The sequence below is a fragment of the Carlito syrichta genome, unplaced genomic scaffold (genome assembly GCF_000164805.1).
Source record: "Carlito syrichta isolate Samal-C Ts95f unplaced genomic scaffold, Tarsius_syrichta-2.0.1 Scaffold308114, whole genome shotgun sequence".
Taxonomy (NCBI): Eukaryota; Metazoa; Chordata; class Mammalia; order Primates; family Tarsiidae; genus Carlito; species Carlito syrichta.
The window spans coordinates 1,041,898-1,060,918 of NW_007252210.1; the positions used below are offsets into that span (position 1 = coordinate 1,041,898).

At 39.3% G+C, this 19,021-nt stretch overlaps 1 protein-coding gene across 1 annotated transcript in view; it reads right to left on the reverse strand.

The window, feature by feature from the left end:
• SYNE1 (spectrin repeat containing nuclear envelope protein 1) overlaps positions 1-19,021 on the reverse strand; it is a 391,665-nt gene that overhangs the window by 226,774 nt on the left and 145,870 nt on the right. The window contains exons 54-63 of the mRNA XM_021716025.1: positions 17,079-17,222; positions 16,584-16,739; positions 14,561-14,725; positions 12,650-12,822; positions 10,474-10,627; positions 7,310-7,453; positions 6,371-6,535; positions 2,140-2,457; positions 1,255-1,410; positions 617-787 (exon numbers count right to left, since the gene is read on the reverse strand). Coding sequence (XP_021571700.1) covers positions 617-787; positions 1,255-1,410; positions 2,140-2,457; positions 6,371-6,535; positions 7,310-7,453; positions 10,474-10,627; positions 12,650-12,822; positions 14,561-14,725; positions 16,584-16,739; positions 17,079-17,222 — 1,746 coding nt within the window. The remainder of the gene's footprint in view (positions 1-616; positions 788-1,254; positions 1,411-2,139; positions 2,458-6,370; positions 6,536-7,309; positions 7,454-10,473; positions 10,628-12,649; positions 12,823-14,560; positions 14,726-16,583; positions 16,740-17,078; positions 17,223-19,021) is intronic.

Consider the following 19,021-nt stretch of genomic DNA (forward strand, 5'->3'; position numbering starts at 1 on the left):
CCAGTGGGTCGAGGCTGCGGTGGCTGGGAGCAGCCACTCCACTCCAGTCTGGGTGACAGAGTGAGACTCCAACTAAAAACAAAAAGGCTTTAAAGTCCCATTCTTGAGTCTACCCATTTCCCCTTAAAATAAGTCTTTGAAGTTTATAACCAGATTGGACTGGCCAGAAACCAAGAATCATGATTTCTTTACACAACACAGGCTTTAAAAGTCTTGAACAATATACAATTTCCAAATTAGTGACATGAAAAAAACTTGATGTTTCCCTCATTCTTAGCCATCCTACCAAAGATCTGAGTTGAAACTCTGTTAAGAGACCAGGCCATGTATTTCAGACAGATAGTTTTCTCTTAATATTTAAGTGTCACACTAGACTTTAGCTAAGACTTTTGTTGGTGGCCATATGTCACTCAGATAACAGCATATCACAAATAAATGAAAGCCAGTTTTTGACCTTAAAGAGCCAACTTAATACTTTGAGTGACATGATGAACTGAGGATCACCAATCATATCATGTCTTAATGAAAACATGAACTTCCAATATCTACATGAGAGAATGGGGTAGCTCGGTGAACAAGGATAAGTTGGAGACAATTCTGAAGTAAGCATGCCTACCTCCAATGTCTTTAATTTTTTCCCCATCATCGCTGTATCTACTTTATCAATTTTGGTAGCCACATTTTTGAAGTTTTTATGAGTAGAGCCATACCAATCAGAATATGAACTGAGAGATAATTCTGATTCCTCCAAACTCTGAATCTCTTCCTCCAGGAATTTTATTTGTTCCTTTGAATAAAAACAGAAAATTAAACAGTGAATTAAAAACCTATGCTGGCTGGGCTCAGTGACTCAGCCTGGTAATCCCAGCACTTTGGGAGGCCGAGGCAAGTGGATTGCCTGAGCCCGTGGGTTCAAGACCCACCCAGGCAACTTGGTGAGATCTCGTCTCTACAATAAAATTTAAAAAAATTAGCTGGGCATGGTAGCACGCGCCTGTAGCTCTGGTTACTGGGAAGGCTGAGGCGGAAGGATCGCCAGAGCCCAGCAGGTCGAGCCTGCGGTGGCCGGGAATATGCCACTGCACTCAAGTCTGGGCGACAGAGTGAAACCCCAACTCAAAAACAAAAAAAACAAAAAACTGTGCCAGGGTCTATGTTGATAAGTATGTGTCTTTACTCAACGTTAACAAAAAAAAGACCATGTTGGCTTGTGAAGATTGCTGGCCTTTACTTAGCAGCTGGACATCCACTCACCAGCACTTGGAGAAGCAGGGCCTGGTATCTGGATGTCAGCTGGGTGGCCTGGCATCCCATTCTGCTGCTTACATGGCTCTCGTCCAGTATCTCCTGTGCTCTAGCGCCCACCTCCTCAACTTCATCTCTGTATGTGGCCACTTCTTCATGCCACTTCTGAAATGACATAAATATGGGAGGAAAAAATTCAATTTTGGGCATTCTTGAATAAGACACATATATATCTTCTTAATAAGAGATTATTTCCACATATGTTTAAAATATATTTATTTTGAGATATAATTTTGTAAACATGTCACACTTTAGCTTCCTGAAAAATTATATTATGACCACATGATAAAAACTGTACACTTATGAGTCTGGATATTTTTCTGTATCTATTATGTATACTTCAATTCAAAAATTAAAAATAAAAACATAGTGGCATATATTTTTATATCTTTTGTGACACTTAAATCAATTTAAAAATAGATGAATAATGAAAAGACATTCCCAAGGCCTAAGCATTATTTTGGATGCATAAAAATTAGAATGAAATATTTTCAAGTATCTTATCAATGTGCCATATTAGAGAAATTTTATATCATAACGATAAATTTAAATGATTTCAATGCTAGCATTCACGTATCTTTACAAAACAATGTACAGAGTATGAGAAGAAAATATAAAATATTTCCATTAAATGACAGCCTATCCACGACTAATCTACAAAATAATTGTTACCAGAGAAATGTCCCATTATAATTTATCTTAAATGTCTAGGCAAGCAGAAGGAGATTTGGCAAAAACCTAAAATCTTTAACAAAAAGTTACTAAATATTTTGATGAAACAAACTACGCAGGATAATTGCTTTGCCAAAGACCAGGAATTTACATATGTTGTACCTTCATCTGATGTAATTGCATCTCTTTGGTTGCTTGGTTAGACTGACGTCTGGTCCTGGGACTGACTTTCTCCTCCACTGTTTTTAGCCATTCATCTACTTGCTGAAACTTTTGCTCCATCAGCCTCAATTTGTTAACTACGTTATTGAATTGAGTTCGGGTCTCAGACAGTCTGTGCTGGTAAGCCTGCCAGTCCTGCCGAAGAGCCTCTAAAGCCCGGTCTTCTGCCTGGGGGATCCCTGATGGAATCACATCCTCTCTGGTGTGCAGCACGGAGTTCAATAATGCCTGCCCTTCTGCACAGTGCACTTGCAGCTCCTGCAGGGAAAAGAGGTATGGCTGTCACAACGCAATCATATTTCACACATGCACGGGTTAGCATGTTTCACCCAAGCCAACAGTGCCAGCTTGACCTTCACATTAGAAAAAAATTATGATATCATGAGTTACACACAAAATGTGTCCCTAACACTGAATATTGTCTCCCAAGTCAGGAGAAGGAGTCTAACAATTTTTCATTTAATATAATCAACACACATACCTCCCACTATTTTTTATCAATCAACAATTTCTAAAATTGGACTTTTCAGCTTACAGGCACAAATACTTATTAGTAAAAGGTTATTGTTTAAAATAATATCCTAGGCTTATTATGGCTCATAATCTGTTTAGTGTGCCCAAGCCTTCTTACTTTGACATTAAATGGGCTCAGTGCTACATTTGTGGCAGAGAAAGGAACAAGGAACCCTCTTTTAGCTAAAAAAGAGATCATTTGCCAAAGCTACACTCTAAGGAATGTGGTGGCCAAGAAAAGTTGGACCTGGAGGTTACAAGGTACACAAACCTTGGAGGTTGGTTCATCACAGCTGCCCACCAGGTGCTCCCAGGTGCAAATACCTTTCCTCTGCCAAAGCATTAAACCTCAAAGATTTACCCTACACATTTAGTATGAACCAAGCCTTGAAGAGCATAAGCTATTTTTAAAGAATGAAAAAACTTATATCCTTAAAGATGTTGGCAAAACAATATTAAACACTTGTATTTCTAAAGATAAAAATAAATTCATATTGTCACTTGGTCTGATCACCCAAAGTAAAAGAAATCTAGTCAAATTCCACCAAGAATGTTAAAAGTATAAATATGTATAGTTCAACTAAAGTATTTTTTAATACCATATATAAGAAAAATTTCTTACTATCAGATCAAACCATTTAGAAGTGCTAATATATTTCGGTTACAAAAATAGCAATCTCATATGGTTCAAACTAATAGAATATTTTTTCTCAAGTGTGATGTCACTTCAAAAATCATACAATGGGAGCATGTACGAACATGTATGGAAACAGAACTATATATATTTCTGGTAAAATATTAATCAAAATGGCAACACACACAGAAACTTTATTTCAACATTCTTAAATTTTTTTCAAAGTAAGTTTGTAAAATTGCTTTTCCTAAATTTTTTTTTTTTTGAGTTAGAATCTCACTTTGTCACCCAGACTGGAGTGCAGTGGCCTCTCCTGGCCACCGCAGCCTCGACCTGCTGGGCTCAGGCTATCCTTCCACTCAGCCTTCCAAGTAGCTGGAACTACAGGCGCACACTACCACGCCCAGCTAATTATTGATTTATTGTAGATATGAGGTCTCACCAAGTTGCCCAGGCGGGTCTCAAACCCACGGGCTCAGGCAATCCACTCACCTCAGCCTCCCAAAGCGCAGGATTACAGGCTGAGCCACCGAGCCCAGCTAGTTTTTCCTAACTTAAGACTGGCAAACTTTTCCTGTAAAGGGTCTGATAGTAAATATTTTGAGCTTTGAGAGTCATCAGTCTCTGCTGCAGTTAAACTCTGCCACTATAGCACTAAAAAAAGCCATGCATTTTGGGAGCTGTGGCTCAAGCCCACAGTCCCAGCATTTTGGGAGGTCAAGGCAAGAGAATTGCCTGAGCCCAGGGTGTGGGATCAGCCTGGGAAACTTGGTGAGGCCTCATCTCTACAATATATCAAAAAATTAGCTAGGCATGGTAACGTGCACCTGTACTTCCGGCTACTAAGAAGGCTGAGACAGAAGGATCACCTGAGCCTAGCAGGTCCATGCTGGGGTGGCTGTGAACATGTCACTGCCCTCCAGCCTGGGTGACAGAGTGAAACTCTGATTTAAAAAAAAAAGCCACAGACAATACATAAATGAATGGATGTATCTGTGTTTCAATAAGACTTTATTTAAAATTCAGACATTGTGGCCCTGGGCTGTAGTTGACTGATTCCTACCCTAATTTATTAATCTTCCCAATTTATCATCCTTTTCATAGTCTATAAATACTAGCCTTACCTATCATTCAAATAATCATTCTCTTAGATAAATTGTCATATGTCCCATATTTCAGATATTTATTCTAAAGGGAAGACATGGTTCAATATTTAAATAAATAACCTTATATAATGTAGATATAAGTTAAATATATTATATATCAAATATATAAAAACTATATGTGTATAAATATATAAATATATGTATTTGTGACCCAAAGGAGGCCTTCAAGCTTATACAAAATAATTTGTGAATACGGTCCACACTGCTGACGATCCCCACACCACTGTGCACGCTGTAGGACATCTGGTTTCTGAAGAAGTTCTGGTGTATAGTTGTGGCATCACAGTTCTTCACTACTGTTTTTTGTCACTAGCATCTTCCTTCTTTTTTAACATTGTAAGAATTAATGAATGGTGAAACCAGGGATTGGAGTTAGATTTAGAACACAGTAATACTAACTTAAGTGAAATATTTTCTTCTGACCAGGACAAGAGCAACATCAGCTAGCGATGAGTAACTATTGGCCTAGTTCCCCCACACAAGCCTATGAAGCCCACATTTGCTTGCCAAAGGTGTCTGGAGGAAAGTGCTAGGAAGGATTATTTAAAGAAAATGAAGTCAAATAAGTTACAACAGCTAAGCCTGGTGGACCAGGACTTCCTACTTTTGGAAGGTAGGACAGATGAGGCTCATAAGCAAGCTAAGGAAATTGTGACCCTTCTAAGTTTTACTGTTATTTATTTAATGAGTAGACCGCATATTTAAAAGCTGTTTTCACATCTCATTTAATCATTACACCAACTTCATGGAGGAAACTGAGTCAAAGAAGTGCCCTTTTGTCCAAAGTCACTAGTATTAGGTCCCACTGAGGATTAGAGTCCCAACTTCCTAACCCCAACCCTGTTCTCCTGCAATACAACCCTTTCTGAAACCTACCAGAAATTGTCAGATAATAACCATGATAGTGCCTGCTTTTTCCACTTTGCCCATGCTGTGGGTAAATCTTGCCCAATCGTGAACCACATCTGATCAGGTCTGACAGCATGTTGTAAGTTTCAACACATCGGTGGTGGTTCATCGAATGGTCTCATTGACCTTCTCCATTCTCTGCTGTTCATACCTGGTGGACCCTTCTTGGGGAATCTCCTAACCCCTAGCAACCTCTTGAAATAAGTTTAAAGGCTATCTTTGATGCTACCTTAAGATCCCTTGCACAATATTCATAATGATCTTTCTGAGTTTGTGTTTCTTACCAGATTGCAAGTCCTTTGAAGACAGAACTAATACCTCAGTCATCTTTACTTGAAGTAACTAACAAAGTATCTGCTTTGTATTAGGTATTCAATAGATGCTGAACAAGTAAAGAAGTAAAATGGGTCACGTTCACTTTCTCAGTCAAGTCTGACACATGACCCTGAATTGCAATCTGCTGATCAGAGTGTCCACAGTTTTTTCTGTCTCTAATTCCTTCTAGAACTCTGAGCCTGGCCCTGTATTGTCAGTGTGGGAGGTTTTGGCTAAAACCAGATGGCCCAAGATATCGTCACCAGTTTGACTTAGAAGAGTGTCACATTCTACTGACTCCTGCTGCTGTGCTCCACATCTGATGTGATCTGTTAGTAAGCTAGTAAACATCATGAATTGGATCTCTAGCCATCCCTGTCAGGGGCCATGCTAGTAGCCCTTGTGCCAGTCCTGCTGGTTCCAAATTGCCTGTCAGATGATCTCAATCAAATGATCTCAACTAGCATATACTACTGAGGTCCTAGGATGTTCTTGATCAAATCTTTCTAGGGTTGCACTTAATGTGTATCAGTTATCTATAGGACTCAAGGCCATTATAACTTCTCATGACTTAAAATAATAATTATGTATTCAGAATAAAGATTCCTTTGTATTAGAAGAAAATAAACTTTACCTGGAGATCCCTCAACGTTGTCTCATGAGTGTGGGCATCACCTTCGAGAACTGAATGCTGACTGAGCTTTTCTTGTTCTTGCCCCAGCCAGACTTCAAATGCCTTTAGGTCTCTCTGATACTCTTGGTGCAGGCGAACGAGTTTTTCAGACTTGGTTACTGCTTCCTATAATTAGCATTTAAAAGAATTAAAAAAGGAATACATTGCTATTTACAGGGTCAATGTGCTATTAGAATTTACTTATGGAATTTTAGAAAAGCACAATTATTAAATCATTGGAATATGAATGATTTCCTAGAAGAATGAACCTTCAAGATTCATATAAAAATATAAAGACATAATGTTTCAGGATTAAAAGGAATCTTGTTGAATGACCTATCTGATCTCTGAATTTCTCATAAAATTTAGCTGAGACATGCCAAAAATGAATTAGCTTTACTTTTCATAAAAATTCACTTTTGCTAGTGAAGAACACAGAAATTCTCCTATTGTGCTTTACATGAGGATTTGGACTCGTTTCCTTTTCTGCATACTTTGTCTAATAAAGTAGAATATATTCTGAAGAAGTATTTTCATTTCTTTGTGATGAATAAATGAAGAATCACAAATATTATTGGTGATTATTTCCTACTTTAGAAAATGCTTATCATCAGACATAATAAGGCATATGTTGTCATTATGAATCTCTCCAGAATTTTTGTTACATTGGTACCTATGTATACATTTTTAGTCGAGAATTATTTTGCTCTAGTAGTTTTCCTATGCTAACAATATTTGAAGGTTTCTGTTTGGTTTTGTCAGTGCTACCTTTAAAATGCTAAAATTCATTTTACTTTTTTGCTGTTTTTACAAGCCTGTCATTCTTGAAATTAAGTGAGACTTTAAATAAGTACAGCTGTGAACACGCTTATTTCGGGGAGGGAATCTGGTTAGCCATACCTTGGCCCTCTCTTTGATGACTTGGTATCGTTCCTGCAGATCTTGTAGTTCCAGCTGGGTGACATAGTGCTCTGTCATGCCAGCCCCTTTGATTTCAATGGTCTCCAGCAAGCTGCTGTGACTCAGGACTTCTTCGTTTAATAACTAGAGAGTATTTTTTTAAAAATAAAGGAGTTATCTGTGCCCCATCATATCAATGATACTGCTAAAATTAAAATATTTAACTTTACAGTTGACAGGTCACCTCAGGTTATTTATCCATTCATACATCCATCTAACCATCGATCTGATATAGACACATAGGTGAAACCATGAAGGTGTGTGTCTGTATTTGATATCTGGCCTAGAACTTTCTCTAAGGTATGAATTCCCAATTAACTATTTTTTTATTTTATTTTTTTTATTTGGGGCTTCTCACTGTGTCACCCAGATTGGAGTGTAGTGGCACAATCATGGCTCACCGCAGCTTTGAATTCCTGGGCTCAAGCAATCTTTTCTTCTCAGCCTCCTGAGTAGCTGGGACTACAGGCACACACCACTGTGCCCGGCCAGTTTTTAATTTTTTTGTAGAGATGAGGTCTAACTATGTTGCCTAGGTTGGTCTTGAACTCTTGGGTCGAAGCAATCCTCCTGCTTTGGCCTCCCAAACTCCCTAGCCCAAGCCCCTCCTCTTTCGCTTGGACACTGCACTAGTCTTCTAGGCAGATTTCTGGCCACCTAGTCAGGCCCCATTCCTTATTTCATACCCTACACAGCGGCCTAAGTGATTAAATGTCTTATGATTGAAAATTGAATCATGTCACTCCCCAGCTTAAAACCTGGATTAGCTTGCCATGGCTGTCAGGATCAAGTGAAAAATCCTCAGGGTAACTGAGGTGATCCAGGATCACACCCTGCCTGTCCCGCACCCTTCCTCCCATACCCCACAGCACTTTCTCCTGCTTATTCTTAGCTGCAGCCACACACCCCTGTCTCGCAGTTATCATTTGCACTGGGCTCCTCTCTTCAATGCCTGTGGACATGCTGATTATTCTATCTAGAATGTTCTTGCTCAACTCTTCCCAGATTAATTTCTCTGCATGAAATTCTTTAGGGCATAATCTACATGTCCACTGTTTCAGAAAGGCCTTTACTGTCCCTTCCTTTTGGTCCCGAACAATCTATGTTAGTCCTTTACAAATTACTCTCTCTCACACCATGCCACATTTTTTTCTTTATTGTAATTACCAGTTATAATTCTTTATTTACTTGTACATTTATTGCTGAGTGTATGTCCCCATCAGCACACACTTGTCTGTTTTATCTGTCTGCATATAACAATTTCTCAATAAATATTGATTGAATAGATGAATAATTTACTTAATTAAGCAATTAATTATTATGACAGATAACAAACGTAGATAATTTTGAAGCAAATAATTAGAATGACATTAATTTCCAGATGCATAAATGAGATCCAAGACTATTAAGTCACATAAGACCATTGGAACAGGTCACATAAGACCATTTAGTCATTCAAATAACTTACACAACATTTGCTCTTTGTCAGACAGACAGCCAAGCACTGAGAATATAAAGAAAATTTAGAATCTCTATCCATGGAGGAAGAGAGATATGCAAACATATATACTATAAAATTGATAGAGTTCTGAAGTCAGGGTTATGAGAGAACGGAACAAGTCATCAAGCGTGAGGTAGAGGAGCATCATTGCCAAAATGACTCCTGAACTCATTCAGAAAGATGAGTTGTATGTTGCCAGATGCAGAGACAGAGTAAAGACATTGTGTGAAAAGGGAAGGGATTCTGCAAAAGCACAGAATCGTGAAAATGGTGGCACAGTCAGGAAATAGTGTGACATTCAGTCAGGGTGGAGTGCAGGTAGGAGAATGAAGAGAGCGAGGGCGTTTGAGGGGCGTATTCCCAGTCTCACACTGGGTGAGGGAGACTGGGATCACAATGCAGGCAGTGGGAAGCTAGCAGAGGCTCATATGCAGGGAAGGGAGACATTCACCTTCATACGAAGGTAACAGTCAAGGGAGACAAGACACCCGGTGAGAAATTAGAGTCTGTTCCAATTCAGGTGGAGAGGATGGATCAACAAAACCCAGTGCCTGCTCCCAATGGGAATGAAAAAGCAGGTGCTGGGGATGAAGAGGTTTCTGATGCAGGACATTCGGGGTGAAGTGATACAAATTAGCGGAAACCAAGAACATAAAAGGATGAAGAATTTCTATGTAATGATAACAAGTGCTGCTTAGGACGACAAGGATGCAATGGAGCAAGCCTTCCAACCAACATGCCCTAGAGTGAGGCCGCAGCTATAATCCTGAAGACTGCAAGGCTTGATGTTTGAATATTACTATCAATAAAAGAGTTTTAAGGACACATTCTTAATTACTTGTTTTTAAAATCCTTACATGTAATGAAAAGTGTAAGCATTATGGAGAAGGCACAAAAGTAGTAACACTCCTACTGTAATTCCAGCAGTTTGGGAGGCTAAGGCAGGAGGATTCTTTGATACCAGAAGTTCGAACTAGCCTAGGCAACATAGTGAGACCTTGTCTTTACAAAATTTTTAAAATTAGCTGGGTGTGGTGGCATGTGCCTATAGTCCCAGGATGAGGAAGAAGGATCACTTGAGCCCAGGAGGCTGAGGCTGCAGTGAGCTGTGATGGTGCCTCTGCACTCCAGCCTGGGCAACAGAGTGAGATCCCAATTAAAAAAAAAAAAAGTAAAACAAAGGATGTAATGATAATTTTTAAAAAGCATCAACAAGGCTACCTGCATAATGAACATTTGTATACCTAACCCTGAATTGTACCCCACATTTTAAAAATAAAAATAAAATAAAAAAGCCTTTTTTACTTCTTCTTAATGATGAGCAGGCTGAAGACATTAAAAGTTGTTACAAGATGCTAAAATTTAAATAGCTGGCATCATAAAACACAGGCCTACATGGTTCCTAGAAGAGAAAACTGTCATTCAATAAAATAACCACAAACGAAAGTTCAGCTTAAGAAGCCTTAGAAATTATGGTACAAGCCCCAAATAAAATTTTCTTATGTGCACAGTCCTTGTATATGGATAATCCCATTTTTGTCTGATTATGGCATTTTAAAGAGGCCTATAAGAGAACAAGTGGGACCTGAAATCCAGCTCTCACCTTGGCTTTTCCTAGTGCACTTATCTTCTCCCGCAGTTCTGCATGCTGCCTCTCAGATTCGTTTAGGCTGGCTTCCACAGTGTCCAGCCAACTGGAGAACTGTCGAACGTCATCCTGGTAACTTGTCCACTTAGAAAGAGCACCTTCAAGTTGACTGAAAGATATATGAAAGGACAAAAATTCATACTGAGAATCCTATGAGTCTAAAAGCTGTCATCATGTCTGCTCCATCTACTCCAGCCAGCAGGGGGCCCAGGAATCAGGAAAGGAATGGGTTTGGGAGGCTAGTTAGGGCTTATCAACTCTGAGTCTTGGACTCCAGCAAGGGCAATCTTAGGAAGCAAAGGAAGAGTAAACCTAGGCCAGTAGGCAGAAAAGTGGGACTAGATACAAACCCAAGAGTCACTGGCCCAAGGACACCAGATACTGGGAGTAGAACCAAAGTGAAAAATCCTCTGAGTAGGCCTTTTCTGGAATGAAAGCTTTGGGCAGAGAGAGAAGTAACACTTAAGCAGGACATTCACAGAAGGAGACCAAAAAAAGCGCAAAACAAGTTACCAAAAGAAGGTAGGAAGAACCAAGGAAGAATAAGCAAATTAATCAACTTGCATGAGATTTAAAAATCAGGAAACCACAATGGAAAAATAGAATAATATTACTAGAATTGATCTAAATATTAAAACTTAATTTTTAATTGTATTCATAAACTAAGCACTTCTTTGTCTCAATATGCATACTATATTTTTAATTCCATTAATCATTTGTGCCTAATTGTACTGCCATGGTTTGGGTCCTTTTGCAGTAGACACTGTCAGTGCCCAGCTATACATACCCTCGGATCATACCGCAGCAGCATACAGCCAAATGGACTTCCAATCACCCACTTGTAGATCTCTTAGTTTGAAGTCATTCTCAGGTCCCTGATGTACTCTCAGTTTGAGGGCAATGTATGCAAAAAATGTCAGAGAAATGTCATTCCCTGGGGCAGTCCTCAACTGCCCTTCTGATTCTTGGGAGTTTGTTTCCAAATACCCCAGTTCCCCTGAACTTGGGTGGGATAACACTGAGGCACATGGTCTACACTGACTCTTGGCATTGCCTAGCTGGATTATGTTGCAGTTGTCCGCTGTGGTAATTTGCTTGATCACCGTACACTTTGCTGGCTGTCCCATTCCTTGTCTCTTTCCCACTCCCCTACTGGTATTTCCTGGGGTTATTTCCAAGTCAACTACTCTGTTTTAATAAATATATTTTTACATTAAGATACATCTATTATTTTGTGTTTTAAAGCAGTGAACAATAACCGCAAAGAGAAACATGCATTTTTAGGTATGTAAAAAAATAGCCATATGAGGTCCGACAATTAAGTTCACGAAATCGTTCTAGAAAAAATGCTACATATCTCACTACTGAATACCACTATAGTCACCCTCAAAGTACTCCCACTGGGAAGCTACACACGGATACCAGTGCCTAGTCCACTCGTCAAAGCAATTTTGGAACTCTTTTTCTGGAATGGCCATCCAAGCCATTGTCATACTGCCAATGATGTCCTGAATGTCATCAAATGTCTTCCTTTCAATATTTCCTCTATCTTTGGGCAAATAAAAAAGTGATTGGAGGCCAGATCAGGTGAGTAGGAAGGGTGTTCCAATACAGTTATTTGTACAGTGCTGCCAACATAAGTGCACGGTGGCAAGCCCAAGTACTTAATTGTCAGAACTCAACAAATAACGGCGACAGCTCTGATGGGCATCCCAGAAAAAGAGTTTCAAAACTGCTTTGACAAGTGGACTAGATGCTGACGTCAGTGCGTAGCTTCCCAAAGGGAGTGCTTTGAAGGTGACTGTAGTGATATTCAGCAATGAGGTATATAGTACTTTTTCTAGGATGGCTCACGAACCTAATTGTCAGACCTCATAGTATTGCAGGACAACCTAAATACAAGATTGTAACTGCCAAAGTCTTTTATTCTAATAAGGAAAAATGGAGGGGGGAGGAAGAAAGAAGGAGGAAGGAAGGAAGGAAGGAAGGAAGGAAGGAAGGAAGGAAGGAAGGAAGGAAGGAAGGAAGGAGAGAAGAGAAAAGGAAAAAGGAGGGAAAGAAAAACAGAAACAGTCTGTTACTGCAGAATTGTATCACTCTTTTAGAAAGTGCTTGACTGTAGTTTCCTCACCTTTTACAACGAATCCCTGCAGACAAAAGAGCTGCCCACATATCCTTCACACTCTGCAGCTGCTGCTGAATAGCAGGAATGCCCTCTGGAGAGGTATTCTGAAGGACAGATTCTCCTCTGGTCACTATCATTTTCATCTGAATCTCTTTTTCCTGTTTTACTGATAATAGAGCCTGCAGACACAAACAGAAGTCTTTTGTTATTTGCATGTTTAACATTTCTGGCTTTAACTATTTCAGAGCTCCTGAAGACAGCAGGATAATATGTAAGTGTGTAGAGCCCTGGAGGTCCCAGACTGTGGAGGTAGATGGTGAGGAAGTCACTTGCTGGTCGGTGCCAGTCACCAGCCACCCACTTTTTTTTTAAGTGGCCTTGGCTTAGCAGGTCTCCAGTCTTCTCTGCATAATCCCTTCCTTCCAACAAAGTTTTTCTTTACTGGTTTTAACAAGAGACATACTTATTACAGAAAAATTAATGAATTCTCAAAGGTCATAGGATAAAGAGCTTACAAGTATTAAGGTCTCCAGTACAACAAACCTATAGACATAGATGGCATATTTCAAGCTTTATAAGCACTGGGGTTTTGTTGTTGTTGTTGTTGTTGTTGTTTTTTTTTTGAGTTCAGGTCTTCCAGAATGGAGTGTTGTGGCTCGATCCCAGTTTATCATAGCCTCAATCTCCTGGGCTCAGGCAATCCTTCTGCCTCAACCTCCTAAGAAGCTGGGAATACAGGTGCACACCACCATACTTGACTAATTGTTTAATTTTTCTGTAGAGACAAGGTTTCACTATATTGTCCAGGCTGGTCTCAAACTCCTGGGCTCAAGCTATCCTCCTGTCTCAGTCTCCCAAAATGCTAACATCACGGGTGTAAGCCACTGCGCCCAACCCACTATTGATTTTCTATGTGAAGAGAAGATTTCAATGCCAAATTATAAAACTGGTAGTGTAGCCTACAAGACAAAGCTTCATCTCTCTTTCTAATGTAGATCTTGCCAACTTCTACAATCTTACCCTCAGCAATCCATTGTCACCAGTTTCTGCAGCAGCAATAGGTAACTGCTAGCAGTTTCTCACCTACCATGCTACTTCTTTCCTCTGGTTCTTGCTCATACTTTTCCCTCCCTGCCATCATTCTCAAATCCCCACCCAGTCATTTTTTGCCAGGACAACTCCCTCCATCATTCTTAAAACTCTATTTAGCTATCAGACTTTCCAAGAAACTTTTTCCAACTTACAATCCCATCCTTCCTGCACGTTTCTACTCCTGTGTGTGTCTATTACACCATAAGCATGTCTGCATCTGTTACTCTTGTCTTGTATATGTCAACCTCCAGCCTCAGACCATGAAATCTTTGAGAAGAAAGACCAAATTTTATTCACCTTTGATTCCTTGGTGTCAAGACAGAGCACCAGGCTTTTAGAAGACACCCAGTATATGAATGAATATAGATTAATTACTTGCAGCACAAAGGCAAAATTGAACTAATACCTTGGGATGGCAAAAGAATTGACTAAATTATACAGGCAGACAAGTGAGTCAACTAGGATGAGAAATGTTTTGCACTTTAAAATGTTTCATCCATGTATTTTCTAAAATTAAATATGTGATGGAATTGGAAACTCATCTCTTACCTGGCTATCTATCAAGCAAGGGACCACATTTGTGCTTTATTTTATTGTATTTTATTTTGTTTTTTGGAAAGCATGTATGGGTGAACGTGTCTGGGGTCAAGTGGTTCAGGAATGCTCAGGCTTGCTCATCTTAGGCAGACAGGGTCATTCTCACAAAGCATCTGAGATTCTTCATGGAAAGAATGTGATAACACCATGTCAGGTAGATAGGGACTTGGGACATTATGAGAAAAACAAATGTTGTAAGTTGGAGATTTTGCCCTCGAAAATACACACCTCCAGCTTGAGCGTCCTGCTGTCCAGCACGCTTTTGTCGGATGTTGGGTGGCAGTACGACTCCAACATGTGAACCGCATCCGTCATCCAGTCTTGTAATTCCTTAATCCCGAGAGAGAACTGATTGTGTTCTGCAACAATTCTATCCAGTCTTGACACTTTCTCCTGGAAATGACAGAAATGGTGTTCAAGATGTCCATTCCACAGAGACTCAAATTGTAAAATTGATAGTTTATTTGAAACAACTGCAATCAGTCATAGCTTCATATGCTGCATAGATACAGTGCAAGTCTGCATTAATTCTATGAGATAGGTGAAAGAGCTTTCTAAATAGTAAAATTATTAGAATAACTGGGTCAAATAGCAGAAAATTATAATTTTTTGCCTCTTAACTTCTTTATAGTTATCATAATTTTTTTTTTTTTTTTTGAGTTGGAGTCTCACTCTGTCACCTAGACTACAGTGCAGTGGCCGCTCCTGGCCACTGCAGCCTCTACCTGCTGGGCTCCGGCGATCCTTCCGCCTCAGCCTTCCAAGTAGTCGGAATTATAGGCATGTGCTACCATGCCTGACTAATTTTTTTATTTTATTGCAGAGATGAGTTCTCGCCTGCCCAGGCGGGTCTCGAACCCGCAGGCTCAGGCAATCCACTCACCTCAGCCTCCCAAAGGCGCGGGATTGCAGGCTGAGCCACCAAGCCCAGCTAGTTATCATAATTTTTTTAAGCAGCAAAATTCATTCCTGATGCTCTGTTTGGAAGACTAATCAAAGTAGTTTCTAGTCATCATATATCATGTTTAGTTTAACTGATACAACATATCCACACAATCTACATTGTAGTCAGAGTTCTAAAATAATAAGTTGAGATTTTGTAATATCTCTAAATTGTAAAACTTGGGGTCATACACATAGATTTGCTTCTTAATCGTAAGTTATAGCCAACACAGTAAAGTCTTTAAAAAAACAGTCTATGGCTGTTAAAGTATTCAAATATCTATTATTTTTTAGTATCTAAATAAATAAAAAATAATAGAAAGATATCCTTAATTCATTCTCACATGATTTATCCTTCATGTTAATTCATTAGATAACATGACAGGTATTTCAAAGACATAAAAAAGTAACATTCATAGAAGAAACATGTGTGTAAACATAGACTACTCCCAGACCTATACTAGTGTGACTGCCTCAATCATGTGTATTGAAGACCCAAATTAGCAGACCAACAGCAAGTCCACACTAAAATAGGTGAGGACAAATTAAAGAAAAGACTATATTGCAATAGATTCCCTCTATTTGATCATCTGCAGTTTAAAAATAAAGAAAACAAATGTCACAAGCCACATAAGCTCATGATAGGCCTGAACCATAAAGGTGGAGATGAGTCTGCACTATACTAGCCGAGTGTTCTAAATGAGGCCATGGTGGGGTTCCATTCACTTTTTTCTAAGTCATTTGAAAAGAGATATAATCAGTTACATAAGCCATTACAATTTTGAGCTTTGCTCTAGAATCTAAACTGAACCTCTCAATCAACATATCCTTGACTACTACATAATGAATGTAAGAGATTCGAGCAAATTTTTTAAAAGATCATTATATTTAGTCTGATAAAATTTAAGCTGCTTTAAATTCATGTTTTTCTAAAGCAATTTAATCTGAGATTCTTTAGAATGAAAATTCTGAGTTTTGCTTTATGTTTATGCTGTGAGTCTTCAAGATCAAAGCCTGGGAAACATATGACTTCAGTATTGAAAGGAATATTTTGTGCAATAATAGAGATTGGAAATCTCTTCAATCTTTGAAACTTTCTTTGACCTTTTCAGAGAACCACATTAAGCTGATGCAACACAAGCGATTGACCAGGATTGCAAGGCTGGAGAAATAGTGTGGACACCCCTTATTGCTGGCCTGGAGACACCACGCCTGGGGTGTGTCAGGATGCATACCCCACACAACCTGCTGCAACACCAGTTCTGCGACATCAGTATTACACTCACACACAGCACAAGCTAGGCGTTACCTTTGTCAAATTGCTTAGCGCTAGATACTGAGAAGACAGCTGCGACACTCTGTGTCTAAAGCTCTTGCTGGCAGCTTGTCCTTCCCACAGCTGCTGAGCTTTGTCTTTCAACCTGTTGAGCTGAGGCTCGTAGCAGTGTATTTCCTCAAGGACAGACTGAAAAGCACAAGCAAGTTACTATTCAGAGGCTGGGGACAAGCACATTGCGGACAAAGCTTTGGCCCAGAGAATATGGCAATCGACATTGGCAGACAATCAGAGTACCCTGGAGATTTTGTTATTTCCAAACAACACGTGGTGGAGTGGTACAGGAAGGAAACAAATCAGACCTCAAAGGAAAGTCAGAAAACATGAAAACTGTGAGAAATGGGGAAGGGAAACACTAGAACTCAAGGTGGTATGGTCTAACTCAAGGGTGTTCAGCATGCATCCGCATGCACTGTCATAGAGAGGATGGGACAGAGGTGTGGGCAGCCGGGGCCCAGGTCTTATCACCTGGAGCTTCTGTTGCTCTCTCCTCTTTGCAGGAAGGTCATAGAGGCGATTGCTGCTTTCGTGAACCATCTTCTCAGTTTTACTCAGCCAGTCCTGGACAGGCTCAGCACTTACTTCAAAGTCCTTCATTTGGATTTTTAGATTCTGTAAGGTTTGTCAATAGTGTTAGGGACAAGAAAATGTTTTAACAGCAAGTCCAAAGTCCTTCAGTTGACATTCAAAGCCCACCCCAATCTGGTTCCTTCCCCTTCTTCCCCTTTTCCCAATGTCTGGAACATTCCATCTTTAACCTACATATTAGTTTAACTTTTTGAACATCCTTTAAGAACTTTTTGAGGTTCTCTTTTATAAACTATGATATCCCCCCTAAGTATTCAACCCACTCAAGAGATCACACTCATTTCTCAACTTCTAGCACACTTGTTATCTATACCAATGCCTATATACATCATCATAGACTGCGCTGGATTGCGAATTTTCATCTGATGCATGTGTGCCTTGTCTCCAAAACTATGTGGCAAAATCCGTGGGCGGGGGGTGGGAGGAGGGGACTGGATCGAACACATCCTGGGACACATCAAGGTAACTTGCAGGAATATAAATAAATGTTAGTACATTTTGCTGATTTTGACTAATGAGGTGAGGAGGCAAGAAATCACATGTGGTTTATATGCCTATGCTTTTAATAAATAGTTTATTCTTATTTCTAAAGAGATAAGATATACCAAATAGTGCTTAACAGATAAGAGCCTTGTAAATGACTTGCATAGATACTGTATAGGTACCCTAGCTGTAAAATGTATTTGGCAAAGTTTTATATGATAGCATTTCACTCTAGCAAAGGTGTCTACACATCCACTGTATATTACTTATAAAGTACTAGATTGATGGAATTTTGAATTTGTTATTTATGTTACCATGCAAACCAACTAAAGGCTTTAAAAATACAAATCCCCTACCTATGAACCTTCAAGTTACAAACTTTAATGATGCATACTTCCATTTTTCATGTATTAGTTCTCTCCACCAGGTTATCATCTTAGTCCATTAAATAATACAGTACTATACAGCCAATTGTGCTAATTGGGTACCTAGGACAACTCTGTTGAGCTTAAAATAAATTGGACTTACAAACTCACTCTTGAAACTGAGCTCATTTGTATATTGGGAACTTTCTATAATCAGCACTTTAGGTAGTTTTGTCCAAGAGTAAGTCAACAAAAGTTATCTGACAAATCTAAGTTGTAAGGACTAACAGAGTCTGTGGGAGAATGGCTCAAGTTTCCTTCTATGTCTGGTCTACAATACCTACAATGCAGGGATAATCCTGTGTGCAGTATTCACCTCTGAGGAATATGGGTTAGCTATGGGAATATTTTGGAAAGTTAAAAGTCCCTCACAAATGTAAGATATCAAAATAACTCCTGTCATAGTCTACTAAAATTTAAGCTTTGTGAGGGCCAGGATTTTGTTCTGTTTTGTTCTCTGCTGTAGCCTCAGAACCTAGACTAATCCTTCACAGATAGAAGACTCTCAACAAATATTCCTTGAATAATTCAATAAATTCATAAATTCAAGGTGTTTCCATCTTCTTGTTACTAGAATTTCCTGGGGCCACTAAACAGGGCAAACGTGGGGACTGTGATCAAGAATTTAGGTTCTATGAAGAAAAAAGATTGAGGCACAGAGAATTAGGGACTCAGTCAGAGATCTAATTTTAAAAAGCAGGGTGCTTTTCTAAGAAGTGCAGTCACAGGATCTGAATAAAGGTGCTGGATAATAAGAAAAAGAATGGAACTTGAAATTAAGTTCTAAAGTTCCCCCTAAACTCCAAAAGTTTCTTATATGTTTTCTATCTACAGGGTTGTATAGGTATCCCATTAAATGTTCATTCTCCATATTTTCCCAGTTGTCTCTCCAATGGCTCCAATGGCTACCAACAA